Source organism: Vanellus vanellus (assembly GCF_965231255.1).
Source record: "Vanellus vanellus genome assembly, chromosome: 1".
In the NCBI taxonomy this organism is placed as follows: Eukaryota; Metazoa; Chordata; class Aves; order Charadriiformes; family Charadriidae; genus Vanellus; species Vanellus vanellus.
The window spans coordinates 76,088,536-76,112,789 of NC_138905.1; the positions used below are offsets into that span (position 1 = coordinate 76,088,536).

The following is a 24,254-nucleotide window of genomic DNA, read 5'->3' on the forward strand; positions in this document are numbered from 1 at the left end:
CATTGTGAGGGATGAAGATGCCCTAAAGACAAACATGCTTCCTAAAGTCAGAGATAAGACTGATAATTAAAATAAAATACTGAAGATAAAAATACCATTTTCAAGGTAGAAGAATTACTTCAACTACTAACTCACTTGATAGTTGCCATTAATAAAATTTATCTTTAAAAGAGATGACAAAAGGTGTGGATGATTTCTTTACCTCCTCTTTTCACACCCCTACCCCCAAAGGAGAACAAGTTAATAATTTTGTCTGGACAGTTCTCACCAATATGAGAAGAGAGACTTCCAATTAGATTTTTTTTGTACACTAAAGATTATTGCTCAAGGAAAGGTGGGGGATGTTCTGTAATTAGGAAAAATATCTATTGTAGCATCCCCTGCTTCAAAACAATGTTTCTTTTCCTCTTTTTTCCCCCACCATATTGTTAGCTGCATTGCACAAGGAGAAACTGCAAAGCAAGCAACAGCTCTTGCACTGTGCAGTTGAGGGTTCTTGGATGCAAGTCAACTAGTAATTTGCCTGGGAAACTGCGACTTAGGGACTTCTGGGGGGAATTCTAGGTTATCTGGAGGCAAGATTTCTAGGAGCCATTGTTGCTAGAAACAACCTCTTGTAATTCAAAGATTGTACAAACTTGCATATTGGTGCCGTCTTGTCCTCTCACAAGTAGCATGCGTATATATATAATTTGTGTGTGTCTTGGATATCACTTGCAGCATCTAGATTTTGGCCTGTTTCACACACATGTGTTAGACCATCTCTTGGCCAGTCTTGTGTGAGGAAAATTCCTTGGTGCTTAAACTCTCTCTCAAGCTCATTCTCAACACTGTCATCTTCATGGTTGTGGGCTCTCTGGTTTGTTTGTTTTAAGCAGTGCTTATTATCTCTGAGCGTTCTTCTGGAATAGTAAAAGAATAACACTCCTCAAGAGGAAATCACTTAGTCCTGCTAAAAAAGTTGGCTGCTACCTCTGTATAAACCTTTTCTTTTCAAAGCAAGTCATACACTGATTTCAAAATCACGACCTGTTCCTCTGCAATAAAATTCTATGTGCAGAGGTACACTTGATATTTTGACTTGAACCTGCCATGAGAGGTTTTTGCCCATTTATTGATGGGAAGCAGCATATCTTGTAGTGTATTTCTCCTTCATCAGTCCAAGGGAGGAGGCTTTTTGGTAAATACTAGTTAGCTTGTTTTCAGTAGCCAATTCTGTATTTACAGTTATCTTCATCTGGAAGATGTTACTTTGTTCTACACCAGGATTCTTATGGTAGGGATGATCTGCCAAATGCCTCCCTGTTCGCAGGGGGTACTGTCACACTCTTTTGGATGGTTTATAAGCTTGTTCTGGGTAGCTGAACTGGCTTATTTGTACTTGTTATTGGTTGTTTGCTTTTTTTTTTTTTTCCTTTTCAATAAAGCCTTGCTTGCATTAACTATTTTTATTGACAGCTTCCAACCTGGGTGGAACAAGCTGCCACTGCCTCTTTGTCCAGAGCCCTATCTGGTGTCATAATAGGGAAATGCACAACTTGGCTGTAGTGCACAAAGAATGAGAAATAAAGGGAAAGTGCTAAACTCTGGATGATGTTGGTTATAGCTAATTAGAAATGGAAGTGTGCTCACTTTTAAGTCTACTAAACAGCACACTGATTCTTTGTTGGGGGAACAGAAAGCTACTGAAGCAGATGGTCAAAATTCTGCAGTTGGTTTCAGTTGCAGCAGGATTTTAGCTCTGATTTGAGGTGCACGCTGCTTTCAGATGATGTGAACCTTCTGAAAATTAGAAACGAGGTGGAATCAACATCTTAATTTTAGCTCTGAGTTTCTCATGACTTAACGCTTAAGGATAGATAGGTTTTGCAAACATCTGCTTGGAATATCTCTTTTTCTTAAATACAAGAAAAGCCCTTTGCACTTTGTCAGTTCTGCCTGTCTTCTGTGAAGTTGAAGCCTTTTTGTGGTTTGCAAACCAGCTGTGAAGAGGTAGCCAAATTGCAGCTTGTGTGTGTGTATATAATGGATTTTTCTTTACACTTAACTGCATAAATATCTGAAAGAGAAAGATATCATCAGCCAGTTTGGATAAAAGGAGAATTTAGGGAAAATTTGTTTAATGCGTGGCAAACAACTTAATTGAGGAGGCTTCAGGCAAGGTAGTGGAGAACAAAAAGGTGGTGGGAGAAAGTAGGCTGGATGTCAGATTTCCAACACTTGGTTCCAATCTGAAATAACCTGTCACTATGGAGCTGATCACTGAAAAACTGAGGGGGGGGGGGGAAGCTGTGATCAGAGGCATGCTTTGGCTTATGTACCTCTCTTCAGTAAATTGGCTTTGCGTTCCTTTTCCAAATCATTGTTAAAATAAAAGTTATGCATAAGGTGAACTGGTTTTGAACTTACAGGATTGTGAAACCTCAAGTGAGCTTCCCCCTACCCCCCACAGCCCTTTCTGGTGGCTTTAGAGAGAAATTTGCACAGTGTTGGAGGTAAGGGTAATTTTGTCTTTTGTATTGCAAAAGCATGGTGTGCATCTGAATGCAAACTTCAGGTTGAAAGATGTATTTGGGGCTGTCAAAATGGCCCTCGAAAAGACAAGGAAGCTAGTAATGGTGCCTGAGTTAACTGTCAGCAAATGAGGTACTGAATACGTACGAAGGAATAGCAAATGCTAATAAAAGGTGTTATAATTTGGAAGCAGGGATAAACATATGGCCAAAAGATTTTCTACCTTTGACTTCTCTGTAAACTTCTACTGCGCTAACTGACTAACTAGTCACTAACTCTAGATTTTTTTTTTTTTTTTTTTTTTCCCCTTGACTTATTATAGATTAGCTTTACTTAGAAACTATAATGAGACCCAGTGATTTCAGCATGTAGATCTTGACTTTCTAAAGTCTGCGTGTGTTCTGGTTTTAGTGACCGAGATCTCTCTGAAAGAATCCTATTAGCACTTGTGGGTTATGCAGTCCTTTAATTCAGCCCTGCGTATTCATCTGATGGAAGCGCATAATGCAGGCTGCTTTTATTGTTTCACTATCACTACTTAGTCTATTAAAACTATTTGCCCTGTAAGAAAATAAATGGGAATATTTCTCCTGAGCTTGGCCTGTTTCCAAGACACTTTGTTCAGATCATTTGCTGCTTTGGTGAATGTCGTCTTCAAAATTGGAAGTGTCAGCAAATATTTCATTATTAAATGATGCCTCCCTTTAGTCTTTTTCTCTTTTTTTTTTTTTTTTTTAAAGATGCACAGTAGGAAAACAGATGACCAAAACTGATCTGCAGTGAATGCAAGACTGTACATTGTGTGCTGACTGGGGGGAAAAAATGCACTTGCTGGCTTGCTAAATTGAGATAATACTTTGAATGTTGACAGACAGAAAAACAATTAGAGCTGTCGGATGCTTTGCTGACATGGGCGTTGTCACATGGTGAGATGGCTTGTTTTGTGCCAGTAAATCTGAACTGTTCAACTCTCAGCAAGATATTAAGTTTATTAATTAAGTTCCTTACAGCTGGGCTTGGAATGTGAGGTCTGTTTATTTGTGAAGACAGCTGGTCCAGGAATAAACAACGGAGGTCACTGATGGGGCCTGTTAGGTGTTTTCTCAGTCACTGTTATATTACAGGCTAGTAAAAAACTTTCTTCTGCTTTGTATATTGGTACATTAAAAGGGTGTTACCTGACTGAAGCGTTTCTCTATTTATACGCTGTTAATACTTATGCGGATAGCAGTTTTCTTTGAAGTGTGTCACTTTATGTGGGAAAATGTTTATTTAAACTCTTTGAGTCTTTGGGTTCGCAGGTGCTTACTAATCCCTCAAAAGACTCTACTTCTCTATACACTGGTATTCTTAAAAGCTGTCACTTTTTTGTTGAGAAATTGTAGGAGCATATTTGAAATCCGGTTTTACTTCTACATTTGGACTTACTCATGTTTCTTTTGTTTTCTAAATGGGTACATCTGGACAGGGGTTTTGGGGTGTGTGCCAGGCTGACCTTACAGCAGACTTGCTTAGTGCTTCTCCACTAAAGCTTCTGTCAATGTGGTGTGACCCCTCTGGCACTAAGGGGCTTTGAGGTGTGCTGCTGCTGACGGCCACAGCTTGTCAGGTGAAGATCAGTCTGTCTTCTGGATCGTGTGCCGATATTTGTCAGCTGCTGAATTAAGTATTTGGTTTTAGAGGGGAAATCGTCTTCCCACTCTAGCATGAGAGCTGCACTAGTACATCTTTTTGATACAGAACAAAATGTTCACTTCGTTGGGAGAAAGCAGCTCTGATTAGACTGTAAACATGAACTGTACTAAGTATTTGCGTAGCTTTCCCTGCACCATTTCTGTCTCTGCGTGCAGTTCTGTTAAATCCATCAGCATCATCAGATTCCATGTTTCTTGTGTAACCCTACCCTGCTTGTCTTTAGTAATCTCCTCTAAATAGCTTTCAGATTTCTTTTACTCTATTCCTGTGTTATCCATTTTCCTTGTGCTTAATTCTTTAAACATATTGTCTTCGGTTTTATCACTTTATCCATGCTGGATTACCTGAGTATATGAGCTTCCTTTATGGTATTATAGTGGTTTATTTTTCCTCTATCTGCTTAAATAGCCCAGCCCTCTCGTTAGGTTTTTTTTGCTTGTTTGTTGTGTTGTTGTTGTTTGGGGTTTTTTAAAAGAAAAGTCACCATTATTGGTGGTCTCATTTTGGTTTTGGGGTGGTTGTTTATTTGTTTTTGTTTTGTTTTGTTTTTTTTAAATTATTTTTAAGGCAATTCTTCTTGGAGTTGTTACTTTGAAATTTCTGAAATTCAGCAGTTTGAGGTAAACAAACTTTAGTGAGCTGTGATGCCAGTGGGTCTGTTTCTCCAGAAGAAAAACAGAGCCCATAGCAAAACCAGTAGAGTTCAGATCAGTAATTAATGTAGTAGTTAACACTAGATAAACCTTGAGGAGCTTTATTGTTGGTAACAAGGCAGCAGAGGGCAAATGGCTGATTGCTGAGTCCTACCCTGGCTCCCTAGGTTTCTAACTTTGTTTCTATGCTTCTAAGTTCTCCTACGGCAATCAAATGCCAGAAAGATTTTTGGCTTCATAGGGTATTTTTTCTGTTTCAGAAAAAAACAACCCTCTGAACATTTTTTCCATTGACAAACTTTGGGAATTTTCTTTTTTAAAATGAAATCGGGAGCTAGTACACCATAGTAGCTGGTATGACTTTGGCTTTATTTCAGCGAAGGCAGTAGAACTGCGCTTAAAAGCGAGAACTGGCTAGACTAGATGGTATAGCTTGCTTTTTGGTCTAGTAGCATTGCAGTGCCTATGGAAAAACCTAGGATAACACTTTAGCCAAAGTCTGTTTCCTTACAGAACCAGCACAGCATCAGCAGGGGTTAAACCCCCTCTACAACACTTTCCTGATGCATCCCCTTGTTTTGGAGAAAGAAAGCAGCAGTCCATCTGCTTGCTTTCCTTTCTGGGTTTTCCAGCATTGGTACTAAATGCACAGGTTTGTTGGGAGTAGGAACCTTCTGCTACTTCTGTACGGAGAGCAAGGTTGGACTCTCAGGGATGGCTGTAATTAAAAATGTTTCCCCCTTGGTTTTGCTACTCCACCACCTGCTAAGAATTATTGAACAAACACTGAAAGTGTCTATAACTAGTCCCTTGAGACATCCAGGCAGTATATAAAGGAAGAGGGGCACCTGTTACTGGAAACTGTTTTGAGTTCACTCTGGAATTATTTACTTAATGCTGTTTCTCTTGGTGGTCTTTTTGTAATAACTTTTAATATTTTAGGAAATAAACTGTATTGAAACTTCTGATATGTCTACAGAATGCGTAGTCGTTGCTGGAGCAAGGGACGTTTGATTCCTGTTACTGTTTTTAAAGAAAGGAGGCTGTGTTGCCTCTTCTACCCAACAGATGTTAAGGTCAATTTGTTAACTTTTTAAATTGGTAATGCCTCACTATAAACACCAGGATTTTTCTCTCTTCTAGCTGCTGCTCAAAGTCTGCTGCAGTATCTCTGGTACAGCTGCAAGAATGACTTGACTGACTTGCATTCATGGCTCTTGGATGATCCGGTAAACCATGGAGCTCAAAGTATGGGTGGATGGAGTCCAGAGAATTGTGTGTGGGGTCACCGAAGTCACAACATGCCAGGAGGTTGTAATAGCCCTTGCTCAGGCTATTGGTAAGTAGCTCTGTCAGCTGGGTGTCTGGGAACTGGGGTGAACCATTTTTATGAAGCTAAACCGAGGGGCGGTGGGGTGGCACTGAGTATTAGTAGAGTATGAACATAAAATGCACAGTGGGATAACCTTGCAGTGTAAACTTGCAGCCTTTGATTTTTAACCTGCCAGAGAGGGATTAAAAAGAAAGAAAAGAAACTTTGAAATCTGTAAACTTTTATTCAGTACAAATTTAGTCTCTAAATAATAATATGCTGTCATTTGTCATTGTAAATACAGCCTGAACTAAAGAAGATGCTAAATTGTCACTGTTCTGAGTACCAAAGAAATATAAAAGCAGTGCAAAATAATTGATTGGCTTTCACAAGCTAATAATGTTCATTGCAATTATACACATTTTATGTATCCCTAGCTATATTTGGTATAGCATAGATCAATGAAATAGATCCTTCAAGTTCTCCTCTTCCTCCTGCATGCCACATAACTCAGTACTAATGAAAGGATAACCTGAAGTCTGATCAGTGTTAGCTGTTCACTGAACAGTTTCGCGGGGGAAAAAAAAAAAATCTTTCAGGCTCCACTACAGGATAGAACATTCCTTCAGTCTTGTCAGATCTTTCTCAGTGATTGAGAGCATCCTGAATAAGCCTCAACTTCATCCCTTCAGTGTTTCCTATGCTGAATCTTATTCTTTGCTAGAATTTTGTAATTGGCTTTACATACTATTTAAATGTGAGCGTTAAAACCTATGTCTTACTTAAAATTAAATTCATAATTTAAAGGCTTTTGCATTTTTCGGTATTCCAATAATTTTGCAAGATTGTTTTAACAGTCTGACTCAACTGCAAAATAGTAATTTTCTAATAAAAAACAATGTAGAGCTATGAATGTCAAGTAGATATTCTACCTGTAAGCACAAAGTCAATTTCTCTGAATTTGTGATGTTTGTTTATTTAAATGTGTACTTCTGAACATCACTTCCATATACTTTCATCTGATGCAGATGAAGGCTGGCACTGTTTTTTCTCTATCTTAAGGGGATTGAACACAATGCTAGCATGCATATATTCTATCTATATGCATCAAATACCTTTTAAAGTTTCATTTAAAAATTGTAGAAGGTCAGTATGTCTCTGAAATCTTGTATTTGATGGTTAACTGTTAAGTGTGCTTTTACTGTTTGTTAGTTGCAGCTTTTCATTTAATGCTAATTGGTTTATGAATTGTTTGCTTCCGTATCTAATTTTCTGCCTGTAGGGTTTTTTTTAAGACACAATTATGCTAGCATGATTATTTCCTAGTAATGATTAAGGAGTGTTACATATTTAGAAAAAATAAACAAACTGGTTGTGATAGACTTCTGTTCTTTACTTTGCTTTCAATATCTCTTTCATCTTGTTTCCTTTGCCTCCTCCCACAAATCAAAAAATGTCAGACTCCCAGTTCTAGACAATAATTTACTGTTCTCCTGTGTAACTTCTCTTTGTTTTTTCTGTATCTTCAGTTATTAGCCTGAGCTCTGAAAAGACTCTAGCAGTCTTGGAAACGCACACATTTTTTGCCAACTCAGCAGACTTCCTTTTCTGTAACACGTCACTAGTTCATCTGTAGCATGCGACTCTGGTTCTGTGCAGAGATAAATTTCAGTTGCAACCGGAGCCAAATTAAGATAATCCTTTGGAAACTCCTTCCTGAGGCAAACACCCTCTCTGGAAAACACCTAGAGTAATAGTGCTCCGGTTTCTCACTCAGTGGGGCTGCTAGGACAGTATTAAACACCATATAAATTACACTTATGTGTCTTTGGCAGATAGGGCTTTCCCAACCCTCCTGTCAGGCTGTTCATCAGAAAAGCAACCATATGTTCGCTCCTTTGATTTGGCTATACGTACCAGCTTACCAGGAATATTTGTCCCTCAAATTTCAATGGGGATCTATTAAAGCTCTAGCTCTCACCTGACACGTGGTGGTGGAAAGTAGCCAGTCTTAGTTGGCTTCCTCCTTTGGTTGGCTCTGATTTTATTTTCCACTTTGCAGTCTGGCTCCTTCAGCAGTCGCATAGCTTAGCAGGACTCAATATTATTTTGTCTGTCTGTCGGTCTGTCTGCAAAGTTTTTGAGATGCTCCTTTTGTTTTATCGTTGCCTTACTCAAGGACCTATGGTTAGGTCCTTGACTTAATTATCACCACCCACTCTCCCCCCCCCGTATTTCACTGAGCCTGAAAGATGAATAGCAATAGGTATATTATTTGTGTTGAAGTGCAGTGTCTGGAATCTCTGCAAATTAACTTATTTTACAGCTGTATCCACTGAAGAAAGCACAAGCCAAAGATACTTGGATTAAGACACCTATAGTTCAAGAAGCTTCTAATGGACGAACTGAAGCTGCCTCTATTCTAGAGATATGAAAAGTAAAGCTTTGCAATGTATTTCAAAAATAGGAAAATCAAAATTATTACAGAATGCATTGTGGTTGAGTATTACCTAGTCCCAATGCCGCTGCTCAAAGTAGGGTCAGCTAGAGCAGGTTGGTCAGGACCATGTGCAGTCAGGTTTTGAATATGGTCAGGTATGGAGACTCGACCACCTCTCTGGTGTTCAGTCGCCCGTGTAGTAAGAGGTTTTTTTCCTTATGTTTAAATGGAATTTCTTGTATTTCAAGAAATTTCTTTACCTGTCACTTGATCAAATGCAGGGCCATGTCTCCTGATCTCCAGCTGTGATAAGAGCAACAAAAAGGTATCCATCTATTGACTTTCCAACTCTCCCCTCATGTCATGGAAACTTAATAATAACTTTCTTCAGGATACAAAAGCATTCCCTTTTTTTTTTTAAGTCAGGAACTTATGTTCTAGGGCTATTTTAGCCAAAGAAAAATAGCAAGTCATGCTGGGCTACATGCCTTTGTAGGAGGTTCTGTCCTGTCCCTAAAGTGTAGTCTAGTCCTTTGGCAGTGGAGTTCTGTCACTCAACTTGTCTGGCTAATGCTCCTTGACCTATTCCTTACAAATTGGTTTCTGCCACTATTAACTCTTTCAGTGGGAAGGCCGGCGTGCCTCTCTTCCTTTGGGGCTGAACTCCTGATGGATAACATTTGTGTTACCCATTCTTGCATTCTGAGCTCCTTCCCCTGTTGCCCATCTCTCGATCATTGTGGAATAGGAAATGATACTACTCCAGGTTTCTGTACAAATTAGTTTTTAATTTCCATTTGGCTTGAAGTTCAAGGGTTTGAATCAAATCTCAAATAAACCTCATTCTTTAAAACAAAAAAGAAAGGACAGTTGTCCCCTTTGGTGATCCCAGCAAAGCTTACTTTAAAAATACCTATAAATATTTTATTGCTTGCAAGAGAGAATAATATCAATTGGGTATAATTTTGGATACTGTAATTGATTGTGCCTCTAACTTAGGAGGAGTTAGAAATGCCTTAGCTGGAGGGAGGGTTGCTGGAATTCTGTTTAAGACAGATATTAAGCTATGCAGCTACAAGCTTCCAGAGAGTGAAATCACCTCCCACTGCAATCTTGAAGAACACTTCATATTACCTTTTATGAGGCTGATTTTTTTTTTTTTTTTTTTTTTAAACTCAAGCTGCTTGCAAATTGCAAAGAGGAAGATTCGGCCTCATGATACAAATAAGAGAAGTGATCATTTAATCGTGAGAAACTAAGCCCCTCTCACCAAAATGTGAAAACATACAACAGCACACAGTTTAAATGGAGAACCATCAGTCTTGTTTTAAGAATATTTTTGCCAGGAGAGATGAGCTAGATTTTATCACATCTATCATTGTCTATTTTAAAAGTGTACATTTGACAGCAAATTCTACCTGGTTTTCTGCTTCCACTAGCTTTTCTCTGCATTCTGTGAAAATCATGCCAGAATGGCTTCATATAAACGTTGCTTGCTCATTTTAATTCCTCCTCTTAATTTGGGCAACTGAAAAACAAGTAACATAAAAAGTTATTGATACTTTTCAACTGTACGTATGATGAGATGGTTGGTGAATCCGGTCCAGGCTCTGTTTTGCAAAGCAGTATATGGACTTATAGTCAAGTGTTTGTAAGCATAGTGGCTCCTATCAAAAAATCATTATAATACTGAGGGGAAAACCAGATGGTATCCTAAAAGAAAGTGAGCTAATCACGTTAGCTCATAGTTAGGGCAAATGTTTAACTGTAGTTTAACTACAGATTTTTTTTTTTTTTTTAAATTGGCTTTTACGGGGTGTTTTCCATTCAAATCTAAAACATAAAAATTTTCCAAGGGAATATGGTGATGAATAGCGCAGTCGCAAATATACTTGCCCTGTTTCTTCAGAAGTGTTCTTCTCCCACTTCTAGCCCCTGTGAGGATTTTTACTGCATTTGTTGTGATTTCTTTTCTCTCTAGAGATTAACATGTGTCTCAGAATGACGTGTTTGTTTCCTAGAAAAAGAATATTTTAGTCAAGAGAAGCAAAGCTTGAATATCTTACCAAAGTACACTTGTTTTCTGCCCTGTCCATAATTTTTCTGTGGCAAATAATTAAAACAGCAGACTTGCTTTAACTAGTACTGTGGATTTTGATTTTCTGATTGTAGCACATCAGGAGAGTATGAGCAACACTTCACTGAACAAGAAGTACAGCTGTCTCTTTTTTTTAAAAAAAAATAAACAAATGCAGCTGTCAATTTTTTTATTGCAGTTGAGTATTTTTCCTCAAGGATAAATGGGGTGTATTTATGAAAATAAAGGACAGATTTGTTCATGCTGTTTCAAACATGCGTTACAGCATTGTAAGGCTCAGCCAGAGTTGTATCTGGAAAAATCACACCACTTTGTTGATGTGTCTTCTCATGTTTGTCCCTTCCTCCAAATAATTCCTGCTAAAGCAAGTGCCAGAGCTAGCTGTCAGACACAGAGAGAGAGAAGGAGTCTGAGATTGAGTTAAATCATAGTGCTGAGTCTGAAGAGGATTAGAAAAAGGAAACGGTATTTGTTGCGTACAAACTAAAGGTTTTAAACATTGACTTAATGGTGCGGTTTACTGCTAAGAATCACTTAAAACTTGTGTTATTTTTGACCCCAAAATTTCATTCTCTGCTGCTTCAAATGGCAACATTAAGAGGGATATTAAGTGCAAGAAAGCTGCACACTGTGGTGATCTCAAGGTGTGACCACATAAACTTTATGGTTCAGAAATCTACTGACAGTAGCCTTGCTGAAAGGCACGGTGGCTGGGTGGGATGATTAGTTGCCACCTTTAATGATGTGGTACGCCTAGCGTAGCGGTGGCATGTGCAGCAGAGACCTGAGCTGCTTTATCTGCTTTGCCACGTCTTGCTGTTTGACCTCAGCCAAACTGCTCCTCCGCATTGTTTTACCTATTTAGGAAATGGGTCTAAAATAAGTGCGGTACCTCAGGGTGCTTAGACAAAAGGCAGCTGAAAGGATGAAAAGACTGTAAGTGCTTTGTTTTGTCAGATCATGATAAACTTGTATACCCTTTTTTTCAAGCGAAAGATAGTGGTAATAAACTAAGACTTCAGTCCTGATAAAGACATAATCACATTGTGAGCACAGCTGCACCTAGTGAACTAAGCAGACTGTCCTCACTGTCATTAGACTTGAGGCTGTATACCTCTGTGGGTGTATTTTCCTAGGACTGGACCCCTACTCTGATTCTCGTTGTTTTCTATGGGGTGCGTACATGTGTGTGCATAATACGGCATGCGTTAAGAAATTTGAGCAACGCCAACTCTAACCTCTTATTTTAAAGGTCATCTTACTCTTAATCTTTCTTGGGTATTTAATGAGTTCTCAGGTAGCTAGAATGGTATTTTTTTTAAATTGCTACGGATGTTAACCTAAGCATCGCATAATGAATGAAATGTCAGCTTCATATTTCAAAGATATTGAGTTCAAATCATTTTGGGTTTATTAAAATTGCTAGCAATTACTTTTCTATCAGTGCTGTTAAAGATTCAGGAGTTAATGCTGTTGCCCCTTTCGTAAGACAGAGCATTTTCTCCCACGTGTTCCACATGTTAAGAGTTCTTAGAAAATTCTACCCGTGTACAATTATTTTTCTTTATATTGCCTTGTTAAGGAAGCCAACATCCAGTCGCCTAGGGCTAGAGGGCTATCTCTGGGAAACCAAGTGGCTCAGAAAGCTGTATCCAGGCACGGGAGGGGGTGCATTTATCAGTGCCCCCAGAACTCTGGGCAGTCTGGGTTTGGCTTGAGCACGTGTTGGCATACCTGGCTTTTACCTCCATGGAAACCTGCACGCAGACAGGAGACGGTCTGTATATTCTTACTATGCACTGTTGTGAGTTTGGTGTGCTAATTCAGATTTAGCTCAAGAGCAAGACTAGTCCAGCTTCCTTTTTGCTTTCTTAAAACTTGCATGTAAGACAGAAGTTGCCTTTTCTTTTTTCAGACTTGGTCCAGATTGCTACCTTGCAGGGAAGGTCTTTGGCATAGCTGCTGTGCAGCAGCAGAGGCGATGGAATCCCTGGGAAAAACGGGAGCGAGGCATATGCTGCCAGAGAGCAACTCTCCTGGCACCAAGGGCATCCTGGTGGTCTTGGGGAAAGAGGAGAAACCGGGAACAAGACCGCATGACCTCTAGTGACAGAGGCCTTCTCTTGCCCACCCTACCCTCTTCCTAGGGAAGGAGAGGTACCCCCATGTTTAAGACTGCCCATCTAGCCACCTTTCCCAGAAATAATATGAGACAAGGATAATGACTCACTGCTTGCACTGACTCACTGCTGCAGGCTGTGAAGCCTAGGAGACACTTAATGAAAAGCTGGATCTTACTTGGTGCTTGAAATAAACTTTTGTAGCCTAACTGGAAGGATAAGGCACGGATACATTTTTACATGGTGGATCATGCTACCTGCATACAAAAAAATGTAATGCCTGTCCCTGAAATGCTTTGCATGTAGAGGATGATGCAGTCTTGGGAGGGAGAAAAGGGGTGAATCATTTCTGTCCTGAAAAACAGTATTGATGACTTCCCAAGTTACAGTCCTGTCAGAAGTGTTGCATGAGAAACACCGCTACTGCTACTTTCCTTCAGAATTTAATTTTTCCTTTTGGCAGCAGGAATAGTCATTCATGTCTACTATGTCAGGTGCAAATATTAAAGCAGATAGAGAAACTTAAAGTGAGTAAGAGTTATATGGGTCCCACTACTTTTATGGAGTGTAATTTAAAAGTTTCCCTCTTAGGAGTCTAAAAAAAAACAACACGTTCAGTTACCTTGTTCTATATTTCATTAGTTTAATCACCAGTCATTGTAATGTAATCTGTGTTTAAATTACCACATTACATCGATCCCAAACTAAGACTACAACGGTTGGGCACATGACCTGGGCTCTCAGGTCCAGAGCTCGCTGTGTGGCTGTACTGCAGAGCAGTGGCTGATCCAAGATATGGGCTGTAGTAGCTCCTTAATGTCTTATTGATCAAGCGATCACTGGTGGCATTAGAGCCAGGTTCAAACCACTCGTGACAGCTAGTTGCAAACTATCGGAACACTAGCATTCTTGACTCCATATATTTCCTTTGCTGATCTCTTTCTAACTTTTAAAATAAAAGATTCTTTTGAAAATGTTCCTGTATTTATAGAAGCTGTGGTAAGTTTGTATGCTTAGGTAGCTATAGGTGTAAACTTAACCTGTTAACCTTGACACTGCCCTTTGTGCAGATGCTGTGTACTTTATATATGTAAATATATACCTGCTTCTGTTACGGCTTGTCATTTGCTGGCTTGCAAAACAGATACAAGTTCTTGATGATTGTTTTGAAATGGTAATATATGGTCTGTGTGGGGGACCATTATAGGGTCAGTGGGTCCATGCAGAATACTAATGAGAAGTAGGTGGCCAGTGAATGGGGTGTAGAAGCTCTGTGCTTTCTCCAGCCCCTGAACTGCCGTTTTCTGAAGAGGGAACCATAGAATGCAGCACTGCTGGTGGTTGGTTGGGGCTGTCTGGATTGTTTTCTCTACCATTCTCGTTAGTACTGGGCTTTGATAGAAGTATTAAAAAAACCCCAAACAATATGTCTAATATGTGCTGGTCGTACATTTTCTTAAAGACATTTTGATTTCAGAAGTTGCAAGGGATCCACTGACAAGGCACATACCCATTGTGAACATCAGTAGAGTAACTAAAGCTGTGCTTTGGCAACTCCTTGAACTGACTGCTTAACTGCTCATCTGACTTTGCCTGGAAGTATTTCATGAATCTGCATGAGATTCAGTGTGTTAAATATGCAGCTGGGAAAAACACGTGGTGGTTTAATGAATGCCGTACATTGCTGATATGGGCTGCATTATGTGAATACAACAGTAACTAGTTTTTAAAATGATATGGTTTGCATGAATGAGGTAGGACGGAGTTCTGCCAGGTGCTATATAAGCACAACCAACCTCTTTTTCAGAAAGGTTATGGACAACACACAAGACAAGAAGCAACATGCGGGTGTTGAACTGTTCTTGTCAACAACCCAAGCAACCAACTTTCTCCTTGTCAATGGTAGCACATCAAAACCAGCAGTTTGTTCCAAGGATGCCTGTGTTCTGAAATATTCTCTCATTAACTTTGAATGAACTCATTCACCCTTTCATTTGTGAATTAATCCCTTCTAATGCAAGCAAACATCACAGTTGTGGTTGTCCAGGTATTGTTAATCTGCGTCACACATAGCCTGAGTACAATAAACCTAGGTAATGATCTCGGATGAGGACAGCTTTGTTTTAGAACAGCACTGAACTCCAGGTGTAGTTGTTGAACTGTGCAAGTATTACTTATACAAAACATTTTCTTTTATGTGGATCTTGAGTGCCTAGTTCGTTATTTAGAACTGCATGTTGATTTCAACACCTAAGCTGAGATGGAAATAGTTCTTGGCAAGTGCTTCACTTAATTCCTTCATTCAGTTTTGGTCGAGATAGTTAGCTTTGTACCCCCACCCCACCCCCCGCCTTGTTTTTGCCTCTTGTTACATTTCTTTTAAGTTGTGTATTTAATAGCAAAGTTTATAGAAATTGCATGCTGATCACTCCCCTAGTGGTACTCTTGTTTACTATTTCAAGACTTCTTTGAACTTGGCTGTTTCTGACACAAGAAGAACATTAGTAGCATTACCATGATTACGAGCTGAAAGCTGAAAGAGCTGAAAGCTTTTAAGATTAGCAAAATAGAGTGGTAAAATGCAACCTTTGTTCTGGGTTCTGTGGTATGTTTTTACTTCATTTTTATCCTCCAGGATTTTATTGTTAGTATGCTATGGCAAACAGCTCTAGGTTTATTTTTCCTATAGCAACACTGATGCCTACTACAAACTATAAATCTTCATGGATCAATGAACAATATTGTGGGTTGGCAAAAATCTCTGTATCTTGGCATAGTAAACTTGTTTTTGAAGTACTTTATTACAATAAACTTTAAATCTGTTTCTGAGAGTGTTGGCCAAGCGTGTTGGTATGCTGATAGATTCCCCCCCACCCCTCTTTTTTTTTTTCCCCCCAGTGCTTACCTCAAGTAATTTATTTATAAGGCGTTAGAGGGATTGGATTGTTTTTCCCATGCTGCTTGCCTTGTTTTGCCCTCTTCTATCAGTCAGATCTTGATGTACTCTTTGAGCTCTCACACCTAACTTGGAAGTGAACACGGACATTTTGGTCTCTTATTTGGCGAGCTAACTACCACTAGTATGACCCATCAGCCAAAGCAGCCTATTTTCTACGCGGTGCCTGTACAGCTGATTTTTTTTGTTGTTGTTGTTCTTTGCATCGTGAGCTAATTGTGAGAAAGTGAGATCAGAGGAACCATTTCCAACACAGTAGCTGTATCCTGGGGATCTCTTTATAAGAGGCTGGCCTGACAATATGAGGTTTTAGGGGGGCCACATAGTGTGTTAATTGCCACAGTGGAGCTTGTCTCCTACAAATTTGAGGTGGGGAGTCTGTGCGAGTGTTGTGGTTGGAGGCCGGAGGCAGATCTCCAGCCTGAGATGAGGATATTTTAGTTCTTTTGGGAAAAGTACAGTGGTTGGGCGGGTGGCATAGGGAAAGAAAATGCATCAAATGGGGTTACTACTGATGCAACTACATTTATTCCAACTCCCTCACTCCATAGTTGCATATATAACAAGTATTTTAGGCATTTATGTGCTGAAATAAATCCTCATTTGAATGGTGATCTATCATGGAAGTGGATATATGTAATGCATTAAAATAGCTAACAATGTTTTTAAGGCTAATGCCAATTGTGGAGCTGTTCAGAAATTAATCAGGATCACATGCTTTAAAAGTAGTTATCTTGCACATCTTTTCATAAACAGTGCTGTGGCTTTTAAGTGAAACCACTTTCATGGTAAGGGAAAGTTTCTCCTGCATTTGGAGAATGTTGTATCTCAAAGCAGTAAGGGTGGTTAGAAAAAAAAATAGCGGAAAACCTCAAATGATGTATTTTTGTAGCATTCAAATCATCCTATAAGGAGTGTCAGAGGAAACTTAGTTAAGTGTGTTTGGTAGCAGCACAAGTGAGCCATCGACCTAAGCTGTACTTCCCTCTACCCTAAAAGTAAACCGTACAGCTAGTTGTCAATACAGAGGTCAGAAAACACCCTGAGAGTTACTAAAGGATTTGAGCACCTTCCTGAAGGCTGTGTACCCCCAGGGGGACTTGTGCGCTGCTCATGCAGAGGAGACTGTGCAGGCAGCCCAAGTTGCTCATTTCCCATTCGGGCAGCCTCTGCCGCCCTCGTCCCTGGGTTCTGCTCCATGAAGGTTCGTCATGTGCCGGCATAATGCTGCCGTGGCCCTGGGGAGGCTTTCCCCGGTGTCTTGGCAAACCCGGGCTGGGAAACACGATGGTGAACTAAGGCTCACTCGGTCATTAACAGTTGCCTCTGATTGATGATACAGTTTAAAAGCAAATACATCGACTCCAAATTCTGACTTTTCTATGTGGCTGTATGAAAGATGTGGAACTCTTTCTATTCTTGTTTTCTTCCTCTAGAGATGTTTATTTGATATATTTCTTTGCTAGATATTTGGCATCACTAGGTCACTTGTTTTAATTTCCGTGACTTCAAATCTGAAAGCAGCCCCGGAGTTGTGCAGTTTGTTGTGTGCGCCACGTAAATCAGTACTCGCTTGTTCAGTTACTGCTGGCTGCGGTGAGGATTTTCCCGAGATAGTTCGCAATTAAAACAAGTAACGTTGTAGAGACTGTGCTCAGCTCGGCAAATCCCGAGGGGGAGCGGGGGGCGCCCGCTTGAGCGCCGGGCCGGACGGCCGCCGGGGGGCGCCCACGGCCCGCGCCGGGCGGCGGTTGCTGCCGCTGTCCGGCAGCGCCCCCTGGCGGCCCGCCCGGCTGACGGCTGTGCTTGCCTTTGCAGGTCGCACCGGCCGGTACACGCTGATCGAGAAATGGCGGGACACGGAGCGGCACCTGGCGCCGCACGAAAACCCCATCGTGTCGCTGAACAAGTGGGGACAGTACGCGAGCGACGTGCAGCTGATCCTGCGCCGCACCGGGCCCTCTCTGAGCGAGAGGCCGACTTCGGACAGCGTGGCTCGCATCCCGGAGAGGACTCTGTACCGGCAAAGCTTGCCGCCCCTGGCCAAGCTGAGGCCTCCCAGCGACAAATCCATGAAGAGGAGGGAGCCGAAAAGGAAATCCCTCACCTTCACCGGGGGGGCCAAAGGGTTAATGGACATCTTTGGGAAAAGCAAAGAATCCGAGTTCAAGCAAAAAGTGCTCAACAACTGTAGGACCACAGCGGATGAGTTGAAGAAATTGATCCACCTCCAGACGGAGAAACTTCAGTGCATTGAGAAACAGCTGGAGTCCAACGAAGCCGAGATCCGCTACTGGGAACAAAAGTATAACTCCAGCCTGGAAGAAGAAATCCTCAAGCTAGAGCAGAAGATCAAAAGGAACGAAGTGGAGATCGAAGAGGAAGAGTTCTGGGAAAATGAGCTGCAGATCGAACAGGAGAACGAAAAACAGCTGAAGGAGCAGCTGCAGGAGATGAGGCAGAGGATCCTGGAGTGTGAAAGCAAGCTGAAGGACTACCTCTCTCAGATCCACAACATGGAGAGTGGCCTTGAAGCAGAGAAGCTGCAGCGGGAAGTTCAAGAGTCCCAAGTGAATGAAGAAGAGGTCAAGGAAAAAATCGAAAAGGTGAAGGGCGAAATTGATATTCAGGGCCAGCAGAGTCTAAGACTGGAAAATGGCATTAAAGCTGTTGAAAGGTCTTTGGGGCAAGCCACCAAACGGTTACAGGTAAGAATGTCCTTTTCATCCACAGCTAAAGAAAAGTCAACGACCTGATGGTAATTAATTTTTCTTGCACAGATTTGGAGCCCATGAAAGAATACATGAGAAAGTTTCCACAGTGAATTTGGGTAAAAGGAAGAAAGTGTTGCTTTCATTTTCAAAGTGCATTTCAGATTTTTTTTTTTTTTAAAAGCAGATAATTTTTATTTCACCTGTGTGTATTTTACTTAGTCAAATGGTCTGAAAAGAAAAACAGTAGTTAGTTCTTCGTCTCAATATAAACCCTCAGATGTTTTGGTGGATGTGTTCCTGGCCATTCAGAAGGCCTGGGTGGCCCGCAGGGTGAGAGCTGAATGCCACAATGCCTTTCACTTATGTGCTGTCTCAGTTTCTTTCCCACTGGTTACAGCTTTGATTTGCTGCTGTTCCCTGACTGCCTGGTGACCTCTGAGAAATCACCTGAAGCATATCTTCACCGTGCAGTGGTCCACGACAGAGAAACACCAGAGCTAATAACATCCAAACTATCTGAGGGCAGTATGGCTGCGCCCATGGCAATGCCTCTGGCCACCTTGCCCTGCTGTGAGGGAGTGCTCACTAGCGGCAGGTGCAGCTGTGCTAGTGGCTCTGGGCTTTTTTACACCTCACACAAATAATGTTTCCTGTGTGAACAACAGCACTTGTAGGGCTAGTGGGGGATTGATGTGTGCTGGGTGCTAAACCGGACCATAGTGTTGTTGGCCTAAGGTCTTTAAAAGTATGAATCTTCAAAACCCTGTTGATTTGAGGTTAGATATCATGAGGATTTAGGTCCTGGATCTTGGCAGCTCAGTGCTTCATATTGTTAAATTTCAGAGAAATTTGCACCATCATAGCCTTTTGAGGCTAAACTTCTGATTCTTGATAGGTTTGTCTGCCACCAAAATAGATGGATTAAAAAGAACAGTCCAAAAGCAGCACCTGGATAGATGGATGTAGAGCTAAAATACCTGTTAGCTTACAGGGCTGTTGTTTTAAAGAATAGCATCTCCCTTTTCCTGTCTGACTTGCTTGTGTTCAGGATTTTATTTTCTCTACGCCTCAGGCATTTGTGGCACATGTGTCAAAAGAGAATCCAGTCTCTGGTTCCTTGCTAAAGTTAATGATATCACTTGGAACTTGATAGAGCATGAAAGAATAAATATAAATGGAAATCCAGCTGCTAGCTGGATGAGGTGAAGGAAAGATTTTGGCTTCTAGGGTTTTAATGTGCTGTGTAAGATAGGGCTGAGGCACCGCACATCAGTTTGAGTTGCGATTCTTGCTGTATTCCTGGGATTCGCAGCAAAGATATTCCATGGTGCTGCAGTTGCAGTAAGGTGATTCTGCTGTGAATGTGTAAAGGCATTTTGCACCCTTACTCCTGAGCACCTAGAACCATGTCAATATAAGCTGGTTTTACTGTATGAGGAAGGAAAAAAATGTAATTTCTTCATCCAAAGCAAAATGGATGAAAACTGTAAGCAGTTTGTGCCATAGTTATCTATCTTAAGTTTACTGACATGCTACGCTTTAAAGATTTGCACTAACAGAAAGCATCAAGTCCTCTTTATATATTTTACCTATCCTCAATAACACTCAGTGAGACTATGATTGAGTTCAAAATCTTTCTCGCTTTGTTTTTTTCATAGGCTAGGGTTGCACTTTCTTGGGAAAGTTTCTGTTAAATTGAGATCTTCCAAGCTTGTTCTAAACTTAGAGGTACACTAGTCTGGAAGTCCAGGAGAAAATAAACTTAGTTCTGCATTATACAGTTTTGAGGGCAACAAATAGAGAAATATTTTCTTGTACGCTGAAAGTTAAATATTAATATTCATAGAACTGCTGATTTGAAACTAGAATAGTTGAGCATGGGTGTTTTTATAGGCATTTCAGTAAGGAAGGAAAGAAAATTCTGGTTCACTAGATTTCACGGTGATAAGAACAGGAAGGTGGCGGTTTTTAGCAGCATGAGAAATTTCTAGTAACTTGTCCTACCTCTTTCATTCCTTTTCTCTAGCACCTCAATAACATTACTTTCCAACAATATGAGGCTATGTTCACTTAAGGATAAGATGCAGTGCTCTGCTGGCCCTTTTTCTAGAGAAAGATTTTAAATGTAGAAAAAAAAAACCAAAACCAAAAAACCAAAATCCCAATCTTTCTTCAGGTAAAAGATCTCACTGAAGTTTCACAATTAGATGCTAAATTTAAGAGCTTAAACCAGTAGGATTTGGGGTGATACTTAACATTTTTACCTTTATTTCCTGTGGAACTTGAGAAATGTCAAGAATAAGTTATTTATTATGTTAGTTTTTCTAACCTGCATATTTCAGTGATTCCATTTTTTTTTTTTTTTAAATTGAATTCCCTTCAGTGGCAGGTTTGTTACAATTTCATAAAACATGGAGCTGCAGAATTAACATTGCAGTAAGTAAAGACAGTTAAGAAGTTCCTGTGTCCAAGTGCCCAGTTGTAGACTCTAATAGGCCTAAAATAAATTGAAGAATTTTTCTGTAAAATTGTCTTAAAATTTGGAGGTGGCCTGGTTTCCATTTCTCAATCCAGTTTCTCCGAAAGCTCGTAGCCAATGAATGGAAATACAAGTCTAGCACAGGAAACGGAGAGCAACCACGTGATACGCATTGACAGAATAGGTCAAACACACACATCAGCGACAAAGCAATTGACATTTAAAAGGGCCTAATTTAGATATCAGATAATTTGTGTTAATTTTCTTACTAACTGTTGAATTCAGCCTCAACTCTGACCTTACTGCAAGTTTAAAGTCAGTAAGGGCTCTGCTACTGGTGACTGTTCCTAAACAGATCCACCAAACTGTTCCCCCCCAATCCTTGTCTGAGTTCACGTATAATTCTGCTTACCCAAGATAATCAGGGAAAAGAAGGTTGACCCAACCTCTGTCTCTTGCCAAAATGAAGATGTGGTGGTATGCACTGTGTGGAAATGCCCACAGATGTACTGCTTGGCATCTGGGTAGGTAGCCCATCCCCTGTGTGGCCAACAGGTGAGGCCGGTCCTGGCTGTGGAGTAATACCACATGCAGCTGTCTGCTCATGAAGCTGAATCTCATGAATATCATGCCAGAATGACAGAGCCTTGAGCAAGATCCTAAATGGTCATCTTCTGTGCTTGTGAAGTGGTGGTGAACCAGCCAGGATTTGGCCTCATTGTACAAAACACAATACGCTTGCAGAGAGAGAGACTTCTGTCCATAAAAATTTACTCTCTAAATAGAAAGTGCGAAGAACAAGAAAAGAATGGAATTATTCTCCTTTTAGGAACACAAGAACTAAATGAGCTGTCCAAGTCATGCTGGACACTTCTGGCAGAGCTAAGATTTGATGCCAGACTTGATGCTCAATTGATGTATTTTTTCCAGAGTGCTCACTATTACCTGTATTTGCTTACACCTGTTGTGCTAAAATTTTTCTCGGGTGATACAAGAAACATCTGATAGTCATCCAAGAAGCAATATAAACAGACCAATAGTAACCCCCAATAAGTAATAGTGAGTGTTGATTTGCTTTCTAAATTACAAGAGTAAAATATCTTTCAACTCTTCCATTTGCATTTGAACTTAAAAACTGGAAGCTTTCTCATCAAAAGGAGAAGCGCTAGTTGCCCAATCACAAATAGAGTCTTGAAATGCTGCTTTATGCTTGCTGCTGCTCAGCAGATGTTTTCTCTTTCCTCGCAGGACAGGGAACAAGAACTGGAGCAACTGACAAAGGAGCTGCGACAGGTCAATCTCCAACAGTTCATCCAGCAAACAGGAACGAAGGTCACGGTGCTGCCAGCAGACCCCGTTGAGGTGGAGGCCCCACATGTGGAGCTGGAGAGAGGTGCAGCACTTAGAATGCTTTTGGGTGGGCAGGAGAAGAGGATGGCAGTGCATTTACCTGCTGCATTAATGCTAGCAGTCATACATCAAGCGAAAGCTCTGATAGCGAAGAAGTTCACAAACTATTAAGAAAGCACAGTGTCAAATATTTTTCATTCCAAGGGTTTAGCAAGCTGTAAATAAAGCGCAGTATGTAGATAACTTCTCTCCCACTGTGCCTAGGCATGTGTTTGTCCCATCAGTAACCCATTAGGCCAGTAGCTTTCAAGTGTGCCTGCAGGCATGTAAACTGGCATGCAACGTGATTCCACATCTGACGTTGCTGTTCATCTGGGTTCTTCCTCTTCTGGGGAGACGTGTTGTCAAAGTAGAAAAAAGAATGTGTCTGGATCTCAAGAAATCCCAGGCAGCAGCCACACGGGAATAGGAGCTAATCCAGCTGGGCTGCCAGCCATCCAAAAGTCCTGCCCAGATGGCTGTTACAGCACGTGCAAATTGACTTTGCCTCTAGTGAGATCAGAGCATTCTGCACATGCCCACATCTGAATTCAGGATTCCTAGACAGAAACATGGCAGCACTTTGAATGCGTGTCACAACTGTGGCACAAGTAGAAGCTCCTGTGGTGTGCTTTACCCAGTGCCCTGCTTGCAAGGGGCCTGTTTCTCTCAGCATTCTTCTCCTTTACTGGTTCTGTCCCTTCTCTCAGAAAACTTTCTGACCAAAAGGCATTGGGAGGGTAGGCAGGTGGGGAGAGAAAAAAAGACTACCAGGCTTTAAATGTAGGCACTTGTATGAACTTTCTCTTTTAAGTGGGTAGGAAGCTGAAGCTTTGAGTTATGTATAGGTACAAGCTCTTTCTGCATATTACTGTATAAATGTATTGCATGTACACGTGTGCATGTTCCTTGTGGGAGGGTAATTATATTGAGTAGGTGTATCTTTCTGTTTTGAAATGAGTAGGAAGCACACACCTTAGATCTCATCACTTCCTAGTCAGGCATTTGAATTTTTTGTTGTATGAGGTATTAGTTTTTCTATACTGCACTAAGTGCACCCTGCACTAAGCGGGAAGCAGAGGACGGTGTTCTGCAGACATCACCCTCCGATGACATTTCTAACTGCCCTCTTTCTTGTGCAGAGCCGACATTTCAGTCTGGGTCACTGAAGCGCCCCGGCTCGTCGAGGCAACTCCCCAGTAACCTTCGGATTCTACAGAACCCCCTGTCGTCTGGTTTTAACCCGGAGGGCATTTATGTATGACAGTACATACCTCTTCTGGAGAGGATCTAGCAAGGTACCCTGGACAAGATACACTTTTGTTTTATTCTGCCAATGATGAATGGAAGAAGATTTTTTTTTTTTTTTTTTTTTTTTGTTAAGCCACCATATTTTTTTCTTCTTCCTCCAACCCACCACTTGGAGCCATACCTGTGCACTGATGCTAAAGAGACAGAGGAACTGTCTCGATTCATAATTGGCAAGGATGAATGAACTTGCTGTCAACACAGCTAGAGTGCAAAAACCTTCATTTGTTTTTGCCATTTCAGAAGTGTTTGGGAAAGTATTGTTCCATGTATAGGCATAAATAAAAGACTGAGGGTGAAGGAAACCACGTATGCAACTTATCTGAGGTTTAATTTATTCCCTTTAATCAATGGACGTGTGAATGTTGACCTTTTATATTTTTATTTTTATCTTGTGAATAATCACGTATGGCTGTATGTCAGTCTGACAAGGTGACTTTAATTTGTGTGTACAACCATCCACCATTTGATCAAGTACAACAACTTGCAATGCAGAGTTCTGTGGAGTGCTGAACCATTAAAATGGTTTCTCACCGCTGACTTTGTTAATTTCTGTTGTGGATCATATGTCATGTT

General features: G+C 40.8%; 1 protein-coding gene across 1 annotated transcript in view; it reads left to right on the forward strand.

Moving 5' to 3' along the window:
* RASSF8 (Ras association domain family member 8) overlaps positions 1-23,736 on the forward strand; it is a 44,488-nt gene extending 20,752 nt beyond the window's left edge. Inside the window, exons 2-5 of the mRNA XM_082498402.1 lie at positions 6,006-6,201; positions 17,607-18,496; positions 22,230-22,374; positions 23,513-23,736. Coding sequence (XP_082354528.1) covers positions 6,099-6,201; positions 17,607-18,496; positions 22,230-22,374; positions 23,513-23,634 — 1,260 coding nt within the window. The 5' untranslated portion in view covers positions 6,006-6,098 and the 3' untranslated portion in view covers positions 23,635-23,736. The remainder of the gene's footprint in view (positions 1-6,005; positions 6,202-17,606; positions 18,497-22,229; positions 22,375-23,512) is intronic.
* The last annotated feature ends 518 nt before the right edge of the window (positions 23,737-24,254 follow it).